Source organism: Siniperca chuatsi, linkage group LG20 (assembly GCF_020085105.1).
Source record: "Siniperca chuatsi isolate FFG_IHB_CAS linkage group LG20, ASM2008510v1, whole genome shotgun sequence".
Lineage (NCBI taxonomy): Eukaryota > Metazoa > Chordata > Actinopteri > Centrarchiformes > Sinipercidae > Siniperca > Siniperca chuatsi.
The window spans coordinates 26,672,437-26,697,922 of NC_058061.1; the positions used below are offsets into that span (position 1 = coordinate 26,672,437).

The 25,486-nt window shown below is 41.1% G+C and overlaps 1 protein-coding gene across 1 annotated transcript in view; it reads left to right on the plus strand.

Moving 5' to 3' along the window:
• The window catches only part of fmn2b (formin 2b), a 64,944-nt gene that overhangs the window by 33,566 nt on the left and 5,892 nt on the right, over positions 1 to 25,486 (plus strand). Inside the window, 12 exon segments of the mRNA XM_044178650.1 lie at positions 1,668 to 2,268; positions 2,271 to 2,607; positions 4,353 to 4,497; positions 5,302 to 5,389; positions 6,004 to 6,065; positions 6,824 to 6,915; positions 7,055 to 7,184; positions 8,681 to 8,827; positions 9,663 to 9,722; positions 22,211 to 22,331; positions 23,007 to 23,099; positions 24,306 to 24,357. Coding sequence (XP_044034585.1) covers positions 1,668 to 2,268; positions 2,271 to 2,607; positions 4,353 to 4,497; positions 5,302 to 5,389; positions 6,004 to 6,065; positions 6,824 to 6,915; positions 7,055 to 7,184; positions 8,681 to 8,827; positions 9,663 to 9,722; positions 22,211 to 22,331; positions 23,007 to 23,099; positions 24,306 to 24,357 — 1,928 coding nt within the window.

A 25,486-nucleotide genomic window follows, 5' to 3' on the forward strand; every position in this document is an offset into this window, starting at 1 on the left:
ACAACATATCAAGCCTGTTGGGAGAAATCTTGGTGTCCTGTTTGATAGCAATCTATGTTTTGAGCAACATATCACTAAGCTTGTCTAATCATGTTTTTATCACCTCAGAAATATTGCAAAAATCCGATCTATTTTAAATCTTAGTGATGCAGAAACTGTTGTACATGCTTTTATCTCCTCACGCCTTGATTATTGTAACAGCCTGTTCACTTGTCTTAATCAAAAAACTTTGACACGACTGCAGACTGTACAAAACTCAGATGCTAGGCTGTTAACCAGGACCAAGAAGTACAACCACATAACATCTGTTTTAGCCTCTTTACATTGGCTCCCTGTTTGTTTTAGGATTGATTTTAAGATCTTGTTGATTACTTTTAAGGCTCTTCATGGCCTGGCTCCAGACTATATTTTAGACCTTATAATCCCTTATGAACCTTCACATAGTTTGAGATCTTCGGGCAGGGGTCTCCTGTCCTGGATCCAGGATGAAAACTAAGGGGGACAGAGCTTTTGCTATCAGGGCCCCAAGGCTCTGGAACAACTTGCCCAAAGAAATTAGGTTGTCTGAGTCAGTGTCTTCATTTAAGTCTCTTCTCAAAACACATTTTTATCTGTAAGCATATCCTGATTTTACCTGAACTGGCTGTTTATTTTATTGCTTTTGTGTATTTTATGTATTTTATTTCTTTATATTTTGTCATTCACTGTGATATTTTATTTCTCTTGTTGTGAAGAACTTTGTACTTTGTTTTGATAAGTGCTCTATAAATAAAGTTTTATTATTATTATTATTATTATTATTATTATTGATTTTATGCTATCACATGAAGAAGTTCTGTTTAAATTTATTTTGATAATTATTAATAGTTTTATTGAAAGAGTAAGTAAGTAATGTCTGTTGCCTCATCTAGGACATACAATCCAGAGCTGTGTACTGGTCATAGAAAAATGTAAATTGCATTCAAAACAAAATTAATTTACAAGGAAATATTAACTGTATGGACAGTCAAGCAATGCTAAAACATGCACATGTAATCTAATAGAGCCCATCTAAGCATAGCATACACATCACACATCATAACATTTTGTTGTGATATTCTCAAACTAGAACTTTTTCTTTACATATGATTTTGTTCTCATAAAAACATCATTTTATTTCCATAATATAATTACTTTTTCTTGTAAAATATTTTATTTATTTTCATATTCAGATTTTTTTGGTAAGATTACAACCTTATCTCATACCTTTTGTTGTCTCTGAAATGTACAACTTAATTCTAGTAATTCTTAATAGTGTGGCATCTTTCTCAAAATAATAACTTTATTTTTAACTTTTTTCTCAAACATTATAAGTTTATTCTCAATATCTCAATTCATTTTCCCCCACAAGAGTATTCTTAGTACTCTGTTGTAGGTTTGTGTTAGCTAAATATTCATCCCATATGTTTCTATAGCCTACATATGAATCCTCAGTGGTTTTGTTTGGTCCCATGGGATCAGTGTTTATTTCAGAGAGGACCTACAGAATATGATCTGTCATTTAGATAAAAGATTTTGTCTGAGGAAGTAATTCTTCATTTGCTGATTCTAATAACATAAAAACATTTTACTAAAAAAGAGAGCTTCTCTGATTTTTGTCATACCTCATGGTTCTCTCTTATTTGCAGGAGGAATTTGTCCTTCCTTCAGCAAAACTGAAGGAAAAACACATCAATGTCATCCAACAGCTGGAACAAACCATAGAAGACCTCAGGACTAAGATTGCTGAGCTGGAGCGACAGCCTCCTCTGCTGGACAGGGACAGTATGAAATCCACCACCTCCACCACAGAGAGGGAGTGTGGAGGAGATGAGAGCCTGCTGAGGGCTGTGTGTGACGCTCACCTGCAGACCGAAGCAGGTCCCGCTCTGGGCTACCTGGAGGCCAAGTCGGTGCAGACCTCACCCATGGATGACAGCTTTAAGTTCAAAGTGCCTTGTAGTGAGCCAGGTGGAGTGAACGGCTTCCTGCAGCCTCCACCCAGGCAGGACGGCTTCCAGTGTTCATGCCAGCTGCACCCTCCTCCTCCACCTCCACCTCCACCACCTCTTCCAGGAGGAGCAGTACCTCCTCATCCTTTACCAGGACAGATTGTGGCACCTCCTCCTCCTCCACCATTACCAGGAGGCTCAATGCCAGCTCCTCCACCTCCACCTCCACTACCTCCTGGTTCAGCAGTTCCTCCACCTCCGCCCCCACCTCCACCTCCATTCCCTGATGGCATTGCTCCACCCCACCTCCTCCTCCCCCGCCGCTTCCTGGTGGCCTTGCTCCACCCCCTCCTCCTCCTCCTCTCCCTGGTGGCATTGCTCCACCTCCTCCTCCATTACCAGGAATAGGAGGACCACCTCCTCCACCACCACCTCAAGGCTGTGGGCCTCCCCCCCCCCCTCCTCCACCAGTTCCCCCAGCTCCTCCAGGGGCTCTGGGCTCCCTGCCTCCTCCTCTGCCATTGGGGCTATACGCTCTGGGTCTGACCCAGGAGAAACCACCCAGGAAGGCTGTGGTGGAGCCTCCCAGACCCATGAAGCCCCTCTACTGGACCAGGATCCAGCTGCACACCAAAAAGTAAAGATGATGTAGCCCAAAGATAATGCTGCAGTTTGTTTAAATTTACTTGCATTTTGAGCCCAGACACAATCTATTCTACATAGTGGAGGAAATTGTAAAAACATGTGATGCAATATAAAGGCACAGTTCAAAGACAGGATCTGATATAATTTGAGTTTAGTGTTAAAATCTTTGATGGTGTCCTCCTAAAGACACCTGAAGACATAATAACCTAAGAAAAGGTTGGCCCAATTCTATATTTTTCTTATTTTTAACAAATCCCATGTGCAGAACCAAAGCAACAATGTTTTAATCCTCTCAACATTTTCTGACTTCCCTACTCTGTGTCTGTAGCCACAACCCCATTCGTTGATACTAAAGAAGACATATATATTTAAAAACATAAATAGTTTCATTTAAAAAAAGGCTCAGTAATTTCCTTAAACAGCGGGACACTTTTATACGGTTACATTTATTGGGGACTATTTTCAGCTGCGGATGAATCCACATGTGGGGCTCTAGTGAGTGTTTGGGGCAGCAGGACGGTGTGTGTGGGACTGAGTCAGAATAAACTACAGTGTGTGTGTTCATGGTAATGAAGGAACATGTCACCCAGTGTGATGTGTTTTTAATAGTTTTTGGACAACAATGGCTCTCTATGGCTCAGAGGAAGAAGATACATCAGGCTCAGTTCATCATTGCTTTTGGTCTGCACATGGAATTTGATAACAAGAAGGAAAATATAGCATATCACCAGACTTTAAGACTTAACACTTCGTCCTCTTCTGAAAATTCTTGTCATAGGCTAGTTAAGTGTTCTTGTTCTAATGTAAAGTGAATGTACAGCAAAGGTGTTTATAAATGTTACTATTTACATTTGAAAAAAATACATGAATTATCTAAATACATTTGTTTTTAGATAAACCAGAGATGAATGTTTTACAGCTCTAGCCAATAGAACACTTTCCTTTTGAGTACATCTATGTTTACTTATGTGGCCTCTGGGTTTGTTTTTCCCAATGTGCTGTTGTTGAACTCAACTCTGATATCTGATATATTTCAGTCTCTTGCTTGTACATGAACACACCCCTCATCTGATCCCCTTATGTTCAGCAGTAGACTTTTTAAATTAGTCCACTTCATTTAAACTGCCCAACAATAACGTACAGTAACTTTGGCAAAAATAATGCAAAATAAACTCTCTACAAGTTAATTTCCATAGTGTACCAGAATGATTGGAAACCGATGGCTGGGGAAAAGAAATTCAATGATCTACAACAGTGTGGCATGCTTTAAAAAATGTTGAGCGGTAATGTAAACAATATGTGATTTGAGGGAGTAAAACATGCCAAACCATATTCAGTCTTTAAAGAACAGAGCAAAAGGGATTTTCCGGAGTGGTCTGTGTTTTCTTATGGGGTACCCAACTCTAATAATGCTGAACAAATTCAGAAAGAACAAATGTTTGTATAAAACACATAATTAGTGAAGTGAAATAATGCATGACTGCTGATCTAGGAGGGATCAGTGTGTAAGAGCAGTACAGCCTTTAGTGACCACCACTGGCCTCTATAAGTTGTACAGTTTCTTGTGCCTCACATGATCAAAGTGGTGACCAAAACACATTCACACTTCATAAAAATCTCTGCAAAATAGCAACACCATTTTGGTGACCATTTTGGTATCCCCCCTAGTAAGACTAGGGGGGGATAATCACTCTTGTTGCTGAAAACCTACCATCTGTGCTCCTTTGTGTTTCTCAGGGAGGTTTCTTCTTCGTTGGTGTGGGAGAATATTGAGGAGCCTGACGTGGACTTTGAGGAGTTTGTTGAGTTGTTCTCCAAAACAGCTGTGAAGGAGAAGAAGCAGCCGCTCTCTGATACAATCACCAAGTCCAAGGCCAAACAGGTCTGTGTGTTTTTCATATATATAAAAAAGTAGTACAGTCACAATTATGAGGTCAACAACAACCAGTTATAGATTTTTAACTATTCCTTTTTACATGTATTTCTTAAAACTTAAATGTTTGACATGGCTTACTACGTTTTCTATGAATGTTGCTCAAAGAATCTCATCGTCTTAATCACTAAATTCTACTTTGTAAATAAATTATTTGATGAACTGAGTTTAAATGATGATATATGATCGTACTTCCATCGTATATATATATGTATATATATATATATATATAACTCATATCATACATACTGTATAATGTTGTATAAAGAATGCCCATAATCATGAATTGTGTGTATACAAAGACATTGCACTGTGCAGTATTTTCATGTGCAAGGTATATAATTATACATTAGAAAACATAAGATGAATAACTATTGGCTAGATTGCCATTCAATTTGCTTTGGATAAATCATGGTCTCCAGAGGATGATGTCTAAACATTTTCCTCTCACAGAAGCTTGGGTATATTTGTTCCATCCTACACTTCAATAACATGGTGCAATGTGTGTTTCAGTGAGCCTTTAGACTTTCAGTCATGTTACCATGATGTCATTAATTATGTATATTGTTTATCCTTTACTGCCCACTGCCAATTTTTATCAGTTTGACAGACATTTTTACAGTTACGCCATAATCTTGGTATCATACCAGTAAACATGTGGCAAAATCAAAACCTGTGACACACAGGCTGTGCTGCAATGGCAAAGCTACATCTGAGCTTTTGAATCTCACCTCATATCTGTGTGTTTTGTAGGTTGTGAAGCTCCTAAACAACAAGCGTTCTCAGGCAGTAGGAATCCTCATGTCCTCCCTGCATCTTGACATGAAAGATATCCAGCATGGTGAGTTCATCACTGTTAGCTCTAGTTATTTGTAATCGCTCAATATTTATATACAGTTATACAAGGTTCTTATTCCTCATGAAATATCATAATTTAGACGGTGTTTAGGTGTATGTCGCACAGGGTACACTGAGGAAAAGATCTGTCTCAACAAGTTATTTAGTCTCATTCAGCCCTCAGAACCTATTTTGTCAAAGGACAAAAATGACTTGGCTAAAAGGATGGGAAAATTCCACTCAAAGTATCTCAGTATTATTTACCTACCTTTCTGTCTGAATATTTAGTGGATGGATATTCATCTAGTCATGACAAAAACCTTTAACAATAAAAGTCTTGAAAGCAAAGATATTTTGTTTCTGCAATTTGGTACATTTTTTCAAAATGTTTAAAGAGTTTCCCCTCGGGGATCAATAAAGTATTTCTGATTATGATTCTGTAATATTTTCCTGCTTTCTCCCTCTAAATCTCCATCTGACTCTTTTCCTGCAGCGTTTTACCCACTTTCCATTTTCCTTCATCATAGTGTATATGATTAAAGAAGAACATTATTGCTGAATAGAGTGATCAGTGTTAGAAGTTGTGACCTGTGACCTCTTCCTCTCTATGTCTTTAAGCCATCCTGAACTTGGACAACACAGTAGTTGACCTGGAGACCCTGCAGGCCCTGTATGAAAATGTGAGCAACACACACTCTCCACCATCAGTTTATCTTGCTTGTGTGACTATAATAGAATCAGAATCAATTAGAGGGCTTTGGGGGCCCTTAGGCATCTGGGACCCTTGAAGCCCTAATGCCTGTTTTACCCTGTTAGTAATCCAGCTTTGACTCCAGGTCTGTGGTAGTGTACACTTTCCTTTAAAGGAAGTCTGGGCATTTGAGTCTTTGTTTTATAGTTTTCACAGGTACTTTGTACCAGCACATTCCTTTAGGTTGATGATAACTAACTGACTGCTTCTACTGTCCATGCTGACTTTGTATCACCTCTTATTAGTATAACCTACATGAGGTTAGTTCAATTTCAATTCAGTTTACTTTATTTTACCAGAATAATCCACTTAGTATCAACACTGCTTTCCAGAGAGTCCTGTATACAGATATAGTACATCAATTTCTTGTTTACTAACTGCTAGATATTAGTAGTAGTAGACAGTAGCGCCTGATTATAGCAATTTCTGTCAAAAATCCCACTTTTTCTCTGAGTCATAACTCAGTCAAATCTGAACACACAGACATGATACACATACTTTTATATTCAGTGTGACTTACACTTTCAGGTGGTATCATTTCTTTGATGTCCATTGCGATTAAGTTGTCTCAATCTTGTCGGGGGGGCAGACAGTGTCACACTTTGAAAACCCCTGGTGTATACTTTATACTGTTATGATGAATTGTATGAATGTGGACACAGGTGGTCTCTTGTGTCTCTCCCTCAGAGGGCACAACAGGAGGAGCTGGACAAGATTGAAAAGCACATCAAGTCCTCAAAAGACAAGGAGAACGCCAAACCTCTGGACAAACCTGAGCAGTGAGTTGGTGTTATTTCTCTGACACTTCAACACTAATGAGCAGACATAATGATGAATGCTGTGTGTCATTCTGTGAAGACTGTAAAGCTGGCAGAAGACATGAGTTGGATATAAAGCGTGTATTTCCTCTTGTTGCAGATTTCTCCACCAGCTCTCCCTGATCCCAAACTTCTCTGGCAGAGTCTTCTGCATCCTCTTCCAGTCCAGCTTCTCTGAGTGCATGTCGTCCATTATGAGGAAACTGGACACACTGCAGAGGGTATGCAAGGTGAGTCAAACTCTCCAAACTGAGGAAAATAAACACACTGTTGGAATTACAAGGCTAATCATCTTGATGCCTGTCATATGAAGGAAACTTGATTAGTACTCTAAAATGAGCCTTGAAAAGAGAGAATTGATTACACTACGACTCAAGCCACTAAGACAAGAATGACACCCAACCTTGTGGCATCACCACTTGGACTTTACACCTCTCCACTGTGCTCAGAGTTGAAATTATTTGAACTTCATTCCCACACCTCATAACCTCATTTGCTGATAGTTTTTCTCCAATCAGATTACAACTGACTGAAAATCTGAAACATGAAGAAACCTTCAATCAGTCTAATTTAAAGTTGTTTTTTCCTTAAGCATGAATTCAAAGAGATGGTTTAACATTTTGGGAAATACATTTATTGGTTGAGTAAGATGAGAAGATCGATATCCGTATTTAACCCACAGACATGAGGTCTGTGCATTAATACATAATTGCATAATTACATGTTAGCCTAGCTTAGCATAAAGACTGGAAGTGTGGGGAAACAGCTAGCCTGGATCTGTCTAAGGTTAAAAAATATACTTACCAAAACCTCTAAAACTCGCTAATTAACATGTTGTATGTAGTTTATTTAATCCGTACTCACATAACAATTTGTGGGTTTAGGGAAAGTTACATGCTGGAACTCTTTCTTGACGAACAACAGTTTATCCATCCGCCCAGTAGCATCATCTCTGGCTATAGTGCAAGTTGCCATATACACTACAGTCGGTGAGCACAGCACTGTTTTGGTCTCTGCACAGGCTTGATGGTACTAAACCTGGCAACCTCAGTGTGATGACAAGACTCCGGGAAACTGCACGCAATCGCTGTGCCAAGAAATAGGTCTATCAAGACCACAAATTGTTGTTTTAAAAACATTTCTGCTTGTGCACAAATTAAACACACAATACAACAAATTCATTTGTTAGCTTTAGAGATGTTGGTAGGTGTATTTTTGCTTTGGACATAGCCAGGTTAGCTGTTTTCCCCTGCTTCCAGTCTAAGCTAGGTAGTTAGGTAAGTGAAGTATTGCCTTAGCAGTTCTTGCATACACAGTAGATGATTCTGATTCTGAAGCGCTTTGAGTAGTCAGAAAGACTAGAAAGGCGCTATATAAGTACAGTCCATTTACCATTTACCTTTCAAATATTAAGTACCAGCACTGAACTGAGCTCTCAGCAGTAACATTGACCCAGCTTCTCTGGGTTCACTATTCAGCTGAATTTTAAAGATGGTGCTCTCTATAAAAGTTTTTATTTCATGTTAAAATTAACAATAGTTTCTAGAGATTTGGTGTGAATGTTTCCAGTGAAACTTTGCCCGCCCCCTATGGAAAGAATCTCTCAAATGTGTAGATTTGTAAACATTTTAGCATTTTTGTCAATACTTTTTGTCATTCTTCCATTGTGTTTTCTCCCCACTCTCACTTTGCATCTCTGATTCATACACCTCTATTTCCTCTGCAGGTGTTGCAGTACAGTGAGACAGTGAAGCAGGTTCTAGGTCTGGTTCTGGCCTTTGGTAACTTCATGAATGGTGGTAATCGAACCAGAGGCCAAGCTGATGGCTTCACCCTCGACATCCTGCCCAAACTCAAAGATGTCAAGAGCAGTGTGAGTAAAGAGGGAAAGATGCTGAAACTTGTTAAATTGCTGCAGCTCTTCAACCCTGGACCTGGGGGCTTACAGCCTTGCATGATTTTTTGTGCTGATTATATTTGTGCAATTAAAAAAGCTTGATCAAAGAGGAAAGTCTCAAGCCTACTCTTGAGGCAGTAGTTTATAGTTATAATAATATTTGTAGTTCACTCAAAAACCAAGTTACAAGGTGCCTCGTACATGAAAACCAATTAGATAAAAAAAAAGTAAATCAAAGACATTAAACTGGACCAGACAAATAATATATGGTGCTCTGTGGTCCCTCCCTCTCTCTCATCATGTTTTCCGGTCTCTATCTGCACTGTCAAAAAAAGGCAAAAATGCCAAACATAATTACATTAAATACTGTACATGATAATAATATAAAAAAATAGGGTAAACCAAAATCCAGTAAAAGTAAAAAAAAAGAGTAAAAATGAAAATAAAGTAAAACAAACAAAAAGGCAGGTAAATATAGTCACAGCAGTCTTATTCAGGGTGTTTCAGTAACTGCTAATTCAGCGTTGTATTATATACAGTAGGATGAGACAGATGTGCTTATAATCAAGTTAGTGTATGCTCTTGAGTAGAGATTTCTCATACAGAGTATAAGATTATTATTCAAACACTATATCAAAGAACAGGTGATATTTTAATATTGTATGAAGCTGCGGTGTTGAGAGACTGCTTGCTTTTGCTCACATGGGACAAAAGCAGTTATTAACTTTGTAGTGCTAAAGAAACACTGAAAAGTCACAAAGAAACTTGAGATAAACCTGACTCATGCACTCTTTCTTTTCTCCACATGCAGGACAGCATGAAAAGTCTTCTGTCTTACATTGTTGCATACTACCTCAGACACTTTGATGAGGTAAGCTTTTTAGTTATTATACCTATACAGTAACTCTCTTTTTACACTCTTACCTTTGTCCACCGCTTTTAAAAAATATGTTTTATTTAGAATTTTTCCATAATGCAAAATACACATACTGTACAACAACAACAACGCCCCCCCACCACCACACACACACACACACACACACACACACACACACACACACAAAGAACAAGACCCTAAGGAGGGGTAAATCTTATTCAACTTGACCTTTGAATAGTGTATACGGTGCACAATTTTAAATTGTATGAGCTGTCTAGTCTAGCATTAACCGAACAATGCTTGATTCTACTTGACCCTTTTTCCCAAAGGTCTGTGGTATTTTAGAGCCAATTTCCTTGCCCCATGCTTCCTTAAGATGTTCAGAGATGTTCTCCTTAAAGAGAGTGACAAACTATGATATAGAGTTTGGAGGAGAGAGCTAAAGACATGCGTTCATAGAAGGCTTGCTGTCTTGGTAAGGTGTCAGCGTGGGCTAAACATTAACGTAAAGTTATATAAAGTTATATAAAATTTCTCGTCTGTAGGTAGCGGAAAAAGTGACTATGAGGAAGACTGGATTTATCTTTTAACTGGCTAAAAGAGGCATGATGTTAATCAGCATAAAAGTATTTAATCGTTGACAGGCCCTTTTCTGTTCAACTATGGAAAGCAGCATCGGTTTGACCTGGTATAAAATTATGATTATTACGAAATGGCATGTGTATCAAGGTATCTTTGACATCCAGCACCCTCTTGATTAGTCTGAGAATCCTAAATTAGTTATTCAGGACAAAATCTTTGATCATTTGTGTTGGTGCTGAGTCAGGTTTTGAAATATAATAGCTGACAAAGATGATTTTGTCAAATCTACAGACTTTTGGGACTCAGTTACAAGCCACTTCAGGGATACGGCACTCACGTCTCTACTTTGAACAAGGAGCCCAGATGCCAAAATGTCATAGCTCTTGTATTGCATGGTGACAAAATACTGGAAGCCCCAAGCCACCTTCCTCTCTGGATTTTTGCAGCTGCAATTTGGAATTTAAATGCCCAAATCAAGGACATGATTTGTGGTAGTTTAGGTGTTATCACTTCCTGTTTTATTTTGGTAGTATTCTTCTTCCCTTGTGTGTCTTGTGTTTTTACTTCCTGTCTGTGTTTTCCCTCCAGTTTTGATTGTTGGCCCTCCCTTGATTGTTTGCACCTGTGTCTCGTTGTCTTACCTCCCCTAGGGTATTTAGTCTGGGTCTTTTCTTTGTTCTGGGTTGGATCATTGTTGTACACATGGCGTTGTTCCTTGCCAAGCCCTTGACTATTGGATTCTTTGTTCTCCGGTGGACCTTGTTTGGATTTTGGATTTGTGGATTTGGCCTGCTCTCCTGTGAACTGTGTTCCCACCTTGGACTCACTCCCCTGCTTTCACCCATGCTATCTGGTACTTATCTGCCTTTTGTCTGCTCATTACCTGTCTGCTCACCTCTGCCTGTTCTTGCCTGCATACCACCCCACAATAAACACAGTAGTCATCCAGCTACTTTTCCCTGAGACTGCTTCCTTGTCATCTGCTTTTGGGTCCACATACCTCTATACAGCACCCCGCTCTCGACAGAATGATCCAACCGAACATGGACCCAGCAGGTAAAACCCCAGAAGTAGCACCCTACCACTTAACGCTGGCTAACCGAGAGATTCTGCTAGGCCAGCATGAACAATTACTCCAGACTCTGAAAGACAGCAAACAGGCCATGGTTTCCCAAATCGCACAGCTAACCCAGCAGGTCTCCCGACTCACCACCCAGCTCTCGACAGCCGGCACCGCCTCGCCTCCAGATTCCGGTCACTCTCCACCACTCCCTGTCTCTGCTGGATGGCAGCAGCCATCACTCCCTGTCGCCACTGGATCGCAGCCGCACCCTGTCCTCGCTGCCGCTGGATCGCAGCCGCACCCTGTCCTCGCTGCCGCTGGATCACAGCAGCCTGCGCTCACCGCCTTCGCCGGACCCCGGCAGCCCCCTGGACCCCCTACTGGATCACAGCCGACTTCTTTCCCGGCTGGATCGCAGCAGTTCCCCGAACTCTCTGCTGGATCGCAGCCGACTCCTTTCCCGGCTGGATCGCAGCAGTTCCCCGAACTCTCTGCTGGATCGCAGCCGACTCCTTTCCCGGCTGGATCGCAGCAGCTCCTTACTCCCAGGCCTGAGGTTCGGAAGACGTTGCCATGTCCAGAGGTCCAGTCGCCAGCGCCCTGTCCTGCTGCTTTGAAGCCGGTGCCATGACCTGTCGCCATGTTACGATTCCCAGACACTGGCACAAAGTCCTGTTGTCCAGTTGCCGGTCCCATGCCCTGCTGCCACGCCGGTTCCAGTCCCTGCTGAGTCGCAGCAGCTCCTTGTCCCCAGCCCTGAAGTTCCGAAGCCGGCTCCCAGTCCAGCGGCCCCGTCGCCGGCTCCAGGTCCAGCCGCCTCGGCACCATGCCTTGATGTCCCGCCATTGCCGGCTCCACGCCCTGGTGTCCAGTCGCCGGCTCCCTGTCCTGACGTCTCGTTGCTAGTCCTCGGCCCGCTGTACCGCCATTGGTCCCTGAGTGGATTGGCAGGCCTCCCGAAGGTTTCAGCGTCCGCTGCCGCCGGCCTCTTGAAGGTTTCAGTGTCCGCTGCCGCCGGCCTCTCGAAGGTTTCAGCGTCTGCTGCCGCCGGCCTCTCGAAGGGTTCAGCGTCCGCCGGCGGGCTCCCGAAGGGTTCCGTCTTCGTCGCCGGCCTCCTGGAGGGTTCAGCGTCTGCCGCCGGCCTCCAGAGATTCTCAGTCTTTGCCGCCGGCCTCCCGGAGGATTATGTCCTCGCCGCCCGTCTCCAGAAGGATTCCAGCCTCCAGAAGGTTTCAGCGTTCGCCGCCGGCCCCCAGTATGGCTCTGCCTTCGCCGCTAGCCCCCAGAAGGGTTGTGTCTTCACCGCCGGTCTCCAGAAGGGTTGCGTCTTCACCACCGGCCTCCAGTGACTCCAGAAGGGCTCAGTGTTTGCTATCAGCCTCCTGTGACTCTCAGTGTTCTCTATCAGCCTCCTGTGACTCTCAGTGTTTGCTATCAGCCTCCTGTGACTCTGTGTTTGCTATCAGCCTCCTGTGACTCTCAGTGTTTGCTATCAGCCTCCTGTGACTCTCAGTGTTTGCCGCCGGTCTTCTGTCTGGTCTTCGGATGCTGTCAGTCTCCATCACGGACCTCGGGAGATCAGCTCCGAGGTGCCCAGCTCCGCACCTGTCCAGCCCCCGGGCCGTCCGCCCGAGGTCCCCAGCGCCGCACCTGTCCAGCCCCGGGACGTCCGCCCGAGGTCCCCAGCGCCGCACCTGTCCAGCCCCCGGGCCGTCCGCCCGAGGTCCCTAGCGCCGCACCTATCCAGCCTCCGGGCCGTCCGCCCGAGGTCCCCAGCTCCGCACCTGTCCAGCCCCCGGGCCTTCTGCCCCAAGTCTTCCACCTGGCCCTTGAAGTTCCCTCCAGTTTTGATTGTTGGCCTTCCCTTGATTGTTTGCACCTGTGTCTCGTTGTCTCACCTCCCCTAGGGTATTTAGTCTGGGTCTTTTCTTTGTTCTGGGTTGGATCATTGTTGTAAACATGGTGTTGTTCCTTGCCAAGCCCTTGACTATTGGATTCTTTGTTCTCCGGTGGACCTTGTTTGGATTTTGGATTTTTGAATTTTGGATTTTGGATTTTTGTATTTGGCCTGCTCTCCTGTGAACTGTGTTCCCACCTTGGACTCACTCCCCTGCTTTCACCCATGCTATCCGGTACTTATCTGCCTTTTGTCTGCTCATTACCTGTCTGCTCACCTCTGCCTGTTCTTGCCTGCATACCACCCCACAATAAACACAGTAGTCATCCGGCTACTTTTCCCTGAGACTGCTTCCTCGTCATCTGCTTTTGGGTCCACATACCTCTATACAGCACCCGCCTCTCGACATGATTATGGAGTCTAGAGTCTTACAACAAAAGGTTGTAAGAAAGATGGGTACATTTTGAAAAAGATACATGAATTTAGGGAATATAACCATCTTTATGGCATTTACCCGACCTATCAGGAAGAGTGGTAGGAGCCTCCATTTTTCAATGTATTTTTTGAGCTTTGCAACCAGCTTTTTTTTTTTTTTTTTTTTTTTTTTTTAAAAAGAGGCTTGGTGCACCTGAAATAGATGCAAACTCTTTTTTATTTTATTTATTTTTTATTACATATTGTATTAGCAGAAATATATAACATGGCATACACGATTTTAAGGTCTAGCATTTCCATTTTTTTCATATTTAACAAATCACAATTGAAAAGAAAAAAAGCAACAACAGCTAAAACAAACAAGATACACCCAAAAATTTAAACAAACCCATCCACCCATCCACCCACTCAGGTACCCTTAATGTTCAATTAAGTGAAATTCTATAGTACAGTAATTTTACTGTAAAACTACAGTATGGTATCAGTTATACAAGGGAAGGACAGAGAACCAGGTAAATTAATACATTTGACCAGACAGGTGAGTCTCTTTCAGGAGGGAACACAGACAGGTTGTTAAAATATGAAATGAAAGGTTGCCATTTCTTAGTGAAATGATCATTATATCCTCTAAGTGCATATTTATTTTTTTCAAGGCTCAAGAATCATCACATCACATCCTTTAGCCAGACAGTAATTACGGGTTGGCAAGTAGGGTACAGGGAAAGGACCCAAATGCAGACAGAGGTGGCAGAATGATGACTTGAGTGGTTTTTTAGATGCTTACTGGCAGGTACAGGTAGGCAGCCTGGTACACAGGTTGGCAGGCCGGCAGGTAGTCAGTCAGCAAACAGGTAGCAGGCAGATAGCAAATAGGTAACAGGCAGACAGGCAGGCAGATACAGGTCCAAATGGCAGAAAAGTTAGACAACAAAGCAACTTGGAGGAATTGACAAAGAACAAAGGAATAACACAGACTATATACACTCAGGTGAGGAGAGATGACAAGACACAGGTGAAACTAATCAGGGACCGAGCAGAAGACCTCAGAGGGACGGCCTGGGGTTAGACCGGGGCCAAGCAGGAGACCTCAGGCGGACAGTCTGAGGGCAGGACAAAAGCGGAGGTGGAGACCTCAGACGGACGGCCGTGGGGCAGGACAGATGGGCAGAGCAGGTCCAAAGGATGACCAGGAGGCAGGGCCAAAGTGTGGAGCAGGTCCAGAGGATGACCAGATGCGCAACTCAGGAGGCTGGCAACGAAGGCGAAACCCCTCTGGTGGTCGGTCTGGAGGCCAATGGTGAAAACAGAAGCCCTCTGGAGGTCAACAACGAATTTCATTTTATTTATATAGCGTTCATTTATAACAGAAGTTATCTCATTGTGATTTTCCTATAGAGTAGGTCTAGAGCATACTTTTTATAATATTATTTACCCAATAATTCCCTCAGTGACCAAGCACTTGGCAACAGTGACAAGGAAAAATTTCGTTTTAAGACGCAGAAACCTCGAGCAGAACCAGACTCAGGGTGGGCACCCATCTGCCACTGCCGGTGGGGTTGAGAGAGCGAGAGAGAGAGGTAAGAGAGCATACAGTAGCATAATGCATATTCCACATAGAATTTTTAAATAATAACAATGTAATGGTAATAGTAATAATAATGATAGGAATAATAATAATAATAATAATAATAATAATAATAAGACTAATAATAATGATAGTAGTAGCAGTTGTCAAGCAGGAACATGGGAGTAATAGGAGGCCCGCAATCATAAATCCAGACTCTGCAGCTCTGGAGGCAGAAATACCTGCTGAAAGCAACAGAAGGAAAGAGGAGAGAGACAAATATTATTATAAGAATACGGTCTAGACCTGCTCTATAGGAAAAGTGCAATGAGATAACTTCTGTTATGAATTGGCGCTGTATAAATTAAATTGAATTGAATTGAATAGACGAGAAAGCACAGAACTACGGGAGAGAGATGTCAAGTTAGTAACATACATTAATAGGATAAGAAGGCATACAGATGGAGAGGAGAGAGGTGCATCATGGGAAGTCTAGGCCTAACTAAGGGATGGTTCAGGACTTACCTGAGCCAGCCCTAACTATAAGCTTTATCAAAGAGGAAAGCCTGCCTCCCAAATCCAAACTGGAATCTGATTCCACAGGAGAGGAGCTTAATAGCTGAAGGCTCTTGCTCCCATTCTACGTTTGGAGACTCTAGGAACCACAAGTAACCCTTCATTCTGGTAGGGGAGTGTTCTAATCAGGTAATAAAAGTACCATGACCTCTTTAAGATACGATGGTGCCTGACCCTTAAGGGCTTTGTAGGTGAGGAGAAGGATTTTCAATTCTATTCTGAATTTTACAGGGAGCCAGTGCAGAGAAGCTAATATTGGAGAAATATGATCTATTTTCCTAATTCTTGTCAATACACATGCTGCAGCATTCTGGATTAACTGGAGAGTCTTAAGGGACTTATTCAGGCAGCCTGATAAAAAGGAATTGCAATAATCCAACCTAGAAGTAACAAATGCGTGGACTAGTTTTTCTGCGTCATTTTGAGACAGGATGTGCAGAGTTTAACATCAGAGAATTTGCAGGTCATTCAGATTTTTATGTCCTTAAGGCATATTTGAGGTTTAGCTAACTGATTATTTTGATCTGGCTTGATTGATAGATATAATTGGGTATCGTCCACATAACAATGAAATTTTATGGAGTGTTTCCTAATAATATTGCCTAAAGGAAGCATATATAAGGTGAATAGAATTGGTCCAAGCACAGAACCTTGCAGAACTCCGTATCTAACTTTGGTGTGCCTGGTGGATTCATCATTAACATGTACAAACTGAGATCGATCTGATAGATAGAATTTAAACTGTCTTAGTGCAGTTTACAGGCATGTGCTCAATTCTTGTGCTGCTGGACTTAAGTACTGCCTTTGATACTACTGATCATGGCATTCTCTTAGATAGATTGAGGCACTGGTTAGGCATATCTGGCACTGCACTAGACTGGTTCTTATCTTATTTGTCCAATAGGAAATTCTGTGTCGCCTTTAATAACTTTATGTCATCCTTTTCCCATATCAACTATGGTGTGCCTCAAGGTTCAATTCAGGGACCAATACTGTTCTCCTTATATATGCTCCCCATGGGTGATGTCATCGACAGACATGGTATTTCTTTTCATTGTTGTGCGGATGACACACAGTTGTACCTCCCTGTCAAGTCCACTGACCTTAGTACGCTGAGTTCTGAATTGGATGTCGATAAATTTTCTTCAGCTCAACTCAAATAAAACTGAAATCCTTGTTATTGGGCCCCAACATATCACTAAACAAATACTGCCATCTACTGGTTACCTGTCACAACATATCAAGCCTGTTGCAAGAAATCTTGGTGTGTCCGCAATTTATGTTTTGAGCAACATATCACTAAGCTTGTCCAATCATGTTTTTATCACCTCAGAAATATTGCAAAAATCCAATCTATTTAAAATTTGAGTGATACAGAAACTGTTGTACATGCTTTTATCTCCTCATGCGTCCATTATTGTAACAGCCTGTTCACTTGTCTTAATCAAAAAACGACTGCAGACTGTACAGAACTCAGCTGCTAGGCTTTTAACGAGGACCAGGAGGTATGATCACATCACACCTGTTTTAGCCTCTTTACATTGGCTCCTTGAGTCCAGGATGAAAACAAAGGGGGGCAAAGCATGTTTTTATTGGAAAGCATATCCTGATCTTACCTGAGCTGTCTGTTTGTTTTATTGTTTTGTATGTATTTTATCATTCACTGTGGTATTTTATTTCACTCTGTGAAACAATTTGTACTTTGTTTTGATACGTGCTCTATAAATAAAGTTTTATTTATTATTTATTAATAGGATGTGATGGTCAATGGTGTTGAATGCAGCACTAAGATCTAACAAGACAAGTACAGAGTCTGATGCAATTAGGTCATTTATTAAGGTCATTTGTAATTTTCACCAGTGCTGTCTCTGTGCTATGGTGCACTGTAAATCCTGACTGAAAATCCTCAAAAAACTGTTGTGTAGAAAGTCACACAACTGACTGGCGACCGTTTTCTCAAGGATCTTAGAGAAAAAGGGAAGGTTAAATATAGGTCTATAGTTGGCTAAAACCCCTCGATCAAGAGAGGGCTTTTTAAGAAGAGATTTAATTACCGCTAAATTAAAAGACTGTGGCACATAGTCTGTTAATAAGGACAGATTGATCATATCATATCCAGTAAATATGTGCTATCTAAGGGTAAAACGTCTTTAAGCACCCTAGTTGGGATGGGGTCTAAGAGGCAGGTTGATGGCTTAGATGAAGAAATTGTTGCAGTTAGCTGAAGAAGGTTGATTGGAGAAAAGCAGTCTAAATTTATATCAGGTTTTACAGCATTTTTTACTGTTGCTGTCTTTGAAGACAACTTGGTACTGGTTGAGGGCAGGACGTGATGAATTTTGGCTCTAGTAGTTAAAATTTTATCATTAAAGAAGCTCATGAAGTTGTTACTACTGAGGGCTATAGGAATATATGGTTCAATAGAGCTATGACTCTCTGCCAGCCTGGCTACAGTACTGAAAAGAAACCTGGGATTGTTGTTATTTTCCTCTATTAATGATGAAAGTAGTAGGCTACTCTGGCATTATGGAGGGCTTTCCTATATGTTTTAAGACTATTTTGCCGAACTAAACAAGATTCTTCCAGGTTATTGTAACGGCATTTCCTTTCAAGTTTTCGCAATGTTTGCTTTAATTTGCGGGTTTGGAGGTTATACCACGGCGCTAACCTTCTTTGTTTTATTATCTTCTTTTTTAGAGGGGTGACAGAATCGAGTGTCATTTGCAATGAGCCTGCAGCTCTATCAACAAGATGGTCAATTTGGAAGAGCCTGAAATTAGCATAGGAGTCCTCTGTTATATTGAGACATAGCATAGAATTAAATGCAGATTGGATTGCTTCCTTAAATTTAGCTACAGCAATATCAGATAGACATCTAGAGTAGGAGTTTTTGCCTAATGGCATGTAGTCCAGTAATAGGAGCTCAAAAGTTATTAAATAATGGTCCAATAATGAAGGATTCTGTGGAAAGACTATTAAATGTTCAATTTCAATGCTGTATACCAGAACAAGGTTGAGGGTGTGGTTAAAACAGTGAGTGGCTTCATGTACACTCTGACAAAATCATTTTTAATGTCCACATGAATATTGAAATCACCTACAATAATTACTTTATCTAAGGACAAAACTTGATAAAAACTGAGAATTCAGATAACAATTCTGAATAAGGACCAGGAGCGTGGCAGGACCAGGAGCGAACAATAGAATTGGTTGTTGTGTTTTCCAGGTTGGGTGCGAAAGACTAAGAACAAGGCTTTCGAATGAGTTATAATTTAGTTTAGGTTTAGGGTTGATTAATGGGCTTGAGTCGAAGATGGCTGCAATTCCACCTCCTCAGCCGGTGCCTCCAGGAATTTGAGTATTAATATGACTGAGTGGAGTGGATTCATTTAGGCAAACATGTTCTTCATGATACAGCCAGGTTTCAGTAAGACAAAATAAGTCAATATGATACTCTGATCTTAAATCGTTCACCAGTACAGCTTTAGATGACAGTACAGCTTTAGATGATGTTTAAGAGTCCACATTTAATCCTCCTATTTTGTTGTGCTATTCCATGCTTTTGAATATACATGCTGGTCTCTTTAATGTTGCACAAAAGTGAATGCTGGCAACCGCTACTATTTAGAATTCCAAAACCCTTCAACCTTTACTAGCTATTATATGGTAATTTTGGTCGTAGTTATTAATTTAATTATTTATGAGAGTTCCAAATATTGATAGTTTAGTATAATTTATGAGACTAAATCAAATAATTGGGAATAATCATATTCCCTTCTTTAAGGGTTTAATATAAATATTAATTTCTGATAGCCCGAAGTGAGTGCAATCACTGTGCTTCATCTTTTTGTACTGATTAATGTGTATCATTTTGGTGCCTGTTTGAGGCTTATTAATTATCATTACATATTTTGGTATCCTCCATTTTTTCTCCTACAGTCCTGATAATAGTGAAATTTCACTATCATAGGTCTTGGTTTGGAGTTGAGCCCAGAGTGTGCACCAAGATGGTGTGCCCGGTCCAGAGTTGACAGACTGTGGAATAAATCGCTTCCCAAGACCTCTGCAAAAAAGCCTGACATGAATTTCACCAGATTAGTCCCTTCCACTTTCCATAGTTGATGACCCTCAAGTTTCAGCGCCTCGATCTGTTCAAGATCATCCAATGTGTAAGCAAGAAGTTTATTATTGTTGAGGCACACATTTCAGGGTCAACAATTCTGTCACTGTAGCTTCATAAGGCTTCCTCAAGATCAGTAATGCTGTTTGCCCCGGGGTGCTAAAAGCCTGTTGCAGGTGGATGCCCCCCTCGTGTCCTGGATTGTTGACTACCTGACTGGCAGACCACAACATGTGCGTCTGCAGCACTGTGTGTCGGGGTCAGCAACACTGGTGCCCCTCAGGGGACTGTCCTCTCTCCCTTCCTCTTCACCATCTACACCACAGACTTCAGCTACCACAGAGTCCTGCCACCTTCAGAAGTTTTCTGATGACTCTGCTGTGGTGGGATGTATCAGTGGTGGTGATGAGACCGAGTACAGGGCTGTGGTGGGTAACTTTGTTTCATGGTGTGAGCAGAACCATCTGCAGCTCAATGCGACAAAGTCTAAGGAGCTGGTTGTGGATCAATGAAGGGCCAAGGCACCAGTGACCCCTGGCTAAGAACACTCAAGCTCTTTACAGGAAGGGCCAGAGCCACTTCTATTTCCTGAAGAGGCTGAGATCCTTCAACATCTGCCAGACAATGCTGAGGATGTTTTATGAGTCTGTGGTGGCCAGTGCTATCCTGTATGCTGCTGCATGCTGGGGCAGCAGGTTGAGGGTAGCGGATGCTAACAGACTCAACAAACTGATCCATAAGGCCAGTGACATTGTTGGGGTGGAGCTGGACTCTCTGGCGGAGGTGTCAGAGAGGAGGATGCTGTCCAAACTACATGCCATCTTGGACAGTGTCTCCCACCCACTCCATGACATGCTGGTCAAACAAAGGAGTACCTTCAGTGAAGGACTCTCCCCAAAAAGTACCACAGAGCGCCACAGGAAGTCATTCCTGCCAAACTCTTTAACTCCTCCCTCTAAGTGTAGTCTGTGTGACCCTAAGTCATTAAACAGGACATTGGACCATTAACATCACTGCAATACTTGAAATAATTGTGCAATATTGTGTTTAACACTGCTGTATAATATACTCTTCAGTTTAAAATTCCCTATTTATTGATATTTATTCATACTTCTATTACTGCTGTGCTATATCCACCGTCTCATAATCATCTTAATAAGCTACACTTAACTTGACAGTTCATGCACTATTACCTTATTACTTATATTATTACATTGTATTATTATACCGTACATACTCATCATCAACTGGTAAATCCACTTTGTACTTTACACTTATTTTAATTTTATACTTAAATCCACTTTGTACTTAATTTATCTTGCCTGTATTATAGTGTATTATATGTTGTGTTGAGGTTCCAAGTGAGCTGAGCCAATACTAAAAGGTGGAGTTAAAACACTGCAGATCACTGATTGGTGAATGGGAGCAACCAGAGTTGCCTTGTCGCCTGCGCTCTGATGTAGGATTTCCCAAACTCTCCTGTTTTTTCAGCAGTGTTTTGATTTGCTGCCTGCAGCCTTTTTTCAAACAAAGCTTGTCTCCTTGTTGTAATAAGTAAAGTCTCTCTGTTGTTTCCCAACTGCAGGAAAAGTTTAGGCAGATAGCCCCGGTAACAACCCCCCCTACATTTGAGAGTACTGTGCGGTGGAAACGCAAAAAACAGATCTAGGGTTTAGGTACATGTAGGTAGAGAAGCCGCCCCCCCATTTAAAACACTCATCACATCTACTCGAATACATATTTTGGATTCAAAACAGCAATTTTCACCAAAAATGTGTGGGGGCTCGTTCTTTCTTTGGCCACAAATTATCATTGTTTCTCAGACTTAACAATGAAGCAGTGTAGGCAAAAATATCAATGTGTTTCTTACGCTGAGTTATGTAAAAGAAGCAAAGCATGGGAGCCTCCTTTAGGCACGTCTACCTCCCTCTCATGCTAACCGGAAGTGTCCATTGCTTTTTTTGTCCCTGTTTGTATACTCTCATATCAGTCTTCCTCTCATGAGGTAGATCATATTCAGAGCTACTAGGAACAACACACCAAACCCAAGATAAGGTGCATCGCACCACTGTAATGCTTCTAAAGTTAATATTTAATAGTATTACATTGGCAGCCAATAAACTAAATATTTTGTGTGTGGTGGTCCTAAAACAGTATCAGACATTTGTGATTAAATGTCTTTATTGTTTATGTCATAATGTTAATATGTGTGCGTATGTGTCTCCGCATATCCGTCCATCACCAGGATGCTGGTAGAGAGACGTGTGTGTACCCTCTCCCTGAGCCTCATGACCTGTTCCAGGCTTCACAAATGAAGTTTGAAGACTTTCAGAAAGACGTGACTCGATTCAGGAAGGACCTGAGAGGTAACACACACACACACACACACACACATACACACACACACACACACATACATACATACAGTATACAGTTTACATCATAATTAGCCTCAGTCTTTTTGCTTTTCTTGATTTTGGAAATGTCAAAGAATGTCTCTTCCATCTAGTACATTACTGAAAAGTCCATGTTATCCTCAACAACATGGACTGTTTGGCCTCAGAGATATGAGCCAAACACTAATGTCTCCTACAGAATAGGATTGGTTAAATTGCAATACATTAATCCCCAAAAAGAAGCAGCTGCTACCACTTTGACTGCACTCAGTCCACCATGCATAGCCATCTGCCACAGTGTAATTTTTGATATTACTATTCTGGGGAGGGGGGGGGGGTACCACAGTTGGCGATTTTAAACTTCTACATAATGGTTTAAAGGGCTAAGCTATAATACACTTATATATATAATACATTTTTGTTTGCACCAAACTTCAGCATCAATGCATCTAACCACCCTTGGAAACTGTATATTAAACATACTGTACTCACAGTTTCATGGCAGCGGTGGATGGCCGCCCACTGTTGAGTCTCTATAGGAAAAGTGCAATGAGATAACTTCTGTTATGAATTGGCGCTGTATAAATAAAATTGAATTAAACTGTAATGGCTTGATTGTAATTTCTGTCTCCATTATTTTATCAGCCTGTACTTCAGAAGTGGAAAAGGTGTGCAAGGTTTCAGACGAGGATAACCTGCAGCCTTTTAAAGACAAGATGGAGGACTTCCTCGCACAAGGTAACTGACAAAACAGCCCATTATCCCTAGGAATTACTTTCATATTAGACAAATTTGCACCTAGCAGTTTAGGTGCAGTGCCAACCTTCAGTACAATGCAGGAAGTAGTGTGTCCTTTATGTAGTGAGGCAGAAAGTGAGGAGGTTCACGTCCTGTCACAGACTTCCAATTAATGTTTGCTTTTTTTATCCTAACCATGATCTTTAACTAACCATAACCAAGTGTTTTAGTTGCATAAACTTAAAGGTGTTTTGTTTTATTGTCGACAAGCAAAGTTTCTGTTTACATTCAGTGCAGTGTGTACCCTTGAGGTCTAACATATATGTTGAATCCATCCTCATTAAACATTTGCAAACATTTTAAATATTTAAAATCATGCACCGTTTACATCCATGTTTACTTGCTAGCAGTCTTATTCTTTCTTGCCTTTGTTGACGCATTGCTTTTTTTTGGTGTGTTACCACCAACAACTGTTGATTAGTGGAATAGCTTGAAAGTAGCAGCAGGAATGTGTATTGCATATGTGCTCCTTGTGTGCATGCAACTTTAAATATACCTTAACCACAGTTCAGCTGCCATAACCACCATCTCTCCCTTATTTTAACCATACCGTAGTTGCCATGCGTAGATATTTTCGAAAGACGTTATTTTAAAAACATTTGCATTGAACATTAAAAAATGAAACATAAAATGGAACATAATCCAGGGTTTCATTCAGTGTCAATATTAAATAAAACATTTTAAAAATACCCTCTTTATCTCTTATTGTTTTTCTCTTGTTGTTATTCTTGCAATCTTTGGATTGTAGCCACATGGTTGAAATGCACTTGTAAGTCATAAGCATCAGCTAAATAAATGTAATGTAATATTCTTGTCTGATGATACGTTTGGACAAAAACCATGTATTACAAAAGATGAATATGGCACATCCAAGTGGCCAACTGCAATACTTTAATGAAAAAATAACCAGCTGCCCATAGATCGCCTTTATAAAAGTGACATCTGCAAAACTTTTTTGTTGACAAGACACCGCTAATTGCAAGTAAGGTCATCCTTGCCCAGATTGTAGAAAAGCTGTGTTTGACATCATATCAATGTAAAGTCTATGGAACAGGCAGTTGGGCGGCAGTTGCTAACAACAAACCCAAGTATTTTCTCATATTTCATCTTTTGTATTGACCTCTTGTATTCTTCCTCCTTTCTTAGCTAAAAGTGAACTGGAGACCCTGGAAGCTCAACTCAGCAGCACTCACAAACTGTAAGAACAACCTCCTTTATTTTTCTTATTTCAATTGTCTACATCACTGAGAACACTGTTTTTGTACCAGTGAATACTGAGGAGAGCTGTAATCTTTACATAACACTGTGATCAATACACTTCATAGAGTAGTTACAACATTACACCACAGATTATGACTAAAGCCTTGATCATACTTCAGTACAGATGTGGAAATGCACATGCTTCTATTCATCAAGGGTCTGCATAAGCAAATATGTCCCACACATGCACACTAGAAAACATATGGCTGTCATGGTTTTGGGTTTTTGTCATGTTATTTCCTGTTTTATTTAGTAATATTGGTGTCGAATGCAGCACTACTTAATACACTACTGCAGTACTTGGCCCCAAACACCTCCGAGACACATTATCTAAAGACATAGTTACTCTAGATGGCATTGCCCTGACCTCCAGCACCACCGTAAGGAACCTCAGAGTTATCTTTGATTAGGATTTATCCTTTAACTCCCACATGAAACAAACTTCAAAGACTGCCTTCTTTCACCTACGTAACATTGCAAAAATCAGGCACATCCTGTCTCAAAATGACGCAGAAAAATGAGTGCATACATTTTTGCACGTGAACTGACAAGAACTAGGAAAAGAGATCATAATTCTCCAATATTAGCTTCTCTGCACTGGCTCCCTGTAAAATCCAGAATAGAATTTAAAATCCTTCTCCTCACTTACAAAGCTCTTAATGATCAGGCACCATCGTATATTAAAGATCTCATAATACCATATTATCTGACTAGAACACTGCACTCAATAGATGATTGCAATATATGAAATAAAAAATCAATATATTTTTAAGAGGCCTTGAATGTGATTGTACTTTGACCTGAAAAGTATTTCAACCAGTGTCTAACCAGTAACCTATGTGCCGTTTTAAGACATCTTACACCACAGAGAAAACTCAGCTACAATTGGCCAAAGGGTATGCATTTTTGCTGTTAGCAGCACAGCTCTGACACGTTCTTACCAGCGCTCGTCTTTCTGGTTTCAGCTGTTACTAAGCAACAGCTTCCCCTACTTGTTGGAGTTGTAAAGTAACATTTATTCCAAAATTTACTATGTTGGTCCCCTGGCTTGTTTACATATTTTATGT